This window comes from Atta colombica, unplaced genomic scaffold (genome assembly GCF_001594045.1).
Source record: "Atta colombica isolate Treedump-2 unplaced genomic scaffold, Acol1.0 scaffold46, whole genome shotgun sequence".
Taxonomy (NCBI): Eukaryota; Metazoa; Arthropoda; class Insecta; order Hymenoptera; family Formicidae; genus Atta; species Atta colombica.
In genome coordinates, this window is record NW_017259535.1 from 993,537 (window position 1) to 994,708 (window position 1,172).

The 1,172-nt window shown below is 35.6% G+C and overlaps 1 protein-coding gene across 1 annotated transcript in view; it reads left to right on the forward strand.

Annotated features, from left to right (window-relative positions):
* LOC108691384 (contactin) overlaps window positions 1-1,172 on the forward strand; it is an 18,410-nt gene that overhangs the window by 1,801 nt on the left and 15,437 nt on the right. Inside the window, exons 4-5 of the mRNA XM_018199110.1 lie at window positions 167-639; window positions 762-1,040. Of these exons, the coding sequence (XP_018054599.1) occupies window positions 167-639; window positions 762-1,040 (752 nt within the window). The remainder of the gene's footprint in view (window positions 1-166; window positions 640-761; window positions 1,041-1,172) is intronic.

Genomic DNA, 1,172 nt, shown 5'->3' on the forward strand with positions numbered 1-1,172 from the left:
TTTTTTTAACTTATCAATTTAAGATCATTGGTGCAGTCTACTGAACCAAATATATTGAAAAAAATCTTTAATTTTTTGAAATTGTAATTAAGTTACTTACATCACTATGGTTTTCACCTCTCCATATATGGATTTTGTGAATATAATAAATAATTTACTTCCCTAGTCCTGTTCCATCATACAATTGGACAAAAAGAGGTTCTATTTTGCCGCGTGGAGCATATACGGCAAGTTTCAATCGGGTATTGATATTACCTCGTGTACACGTGGAGGATCAAGGCGAATATGTTTGCCGAGTATATAACGATAGACTATCCATCGAAAATTCTGTGCAGTTGACCATACAGGCGACGCCTAATTTCACTATCCCGTTGGTTGATAAACACATGGATGATCATGCGGATTTAACTTGGACCTGTGAAGCATTTGGCATACCGGATGTCACTTATAGTTGGTTTAAAAATGGAAAACTCTTAGACATGTATACTCTACCACCTGAAGAGAGAGATCGTTATACTATACAAGATAATGTACTAAATATACGCCATGTGGATTCTGAAAGGGATCAAGGCATGTATCAGTGCCGCGCGAGGAATCAGTTGAAAACAACGTATTCATCGGCTCAACTTAGAGTCTTGTGTGAGTACTTATATATTCTCTTTCAATATTCAATTGTGCAATGTGAAAAATAACGAATTATTAAATTCTTTATGTTATTATGTAAATATATGACATTATGTAATATCTCTTTGATATTTCAGCATTGAAACCTTCTTTCAAGAAACGGCCTATGGAATCTGAGACATATGCGGCGGAAGGAGGTAACGTTACTATTGTGTGCAATCCCGAAGCCGCACCTAGGCCGAAATTTATTTGGAAGAAAGATGGGAATATAATCGGATCAGGCGGTAGGCGAAGAATTCTAGAAACTGGAAATCTTATTATCAGTCCGGTATCACGAGACGACGAAGGGACATACGTGTGCACAGCGACGAATCAGTATGGCAATGATGAAACTCGTGGACGACTGATCGTGCTACGTAAGTCAATCATTTGATGATCAAAGATTACTCAAGGAAATTTTGAATTTATAAGAAGATACATATTTACGCAAAAAGATATTAACAGATTGTATTAAATTGTATATTTGGTTACATATATATATATATATA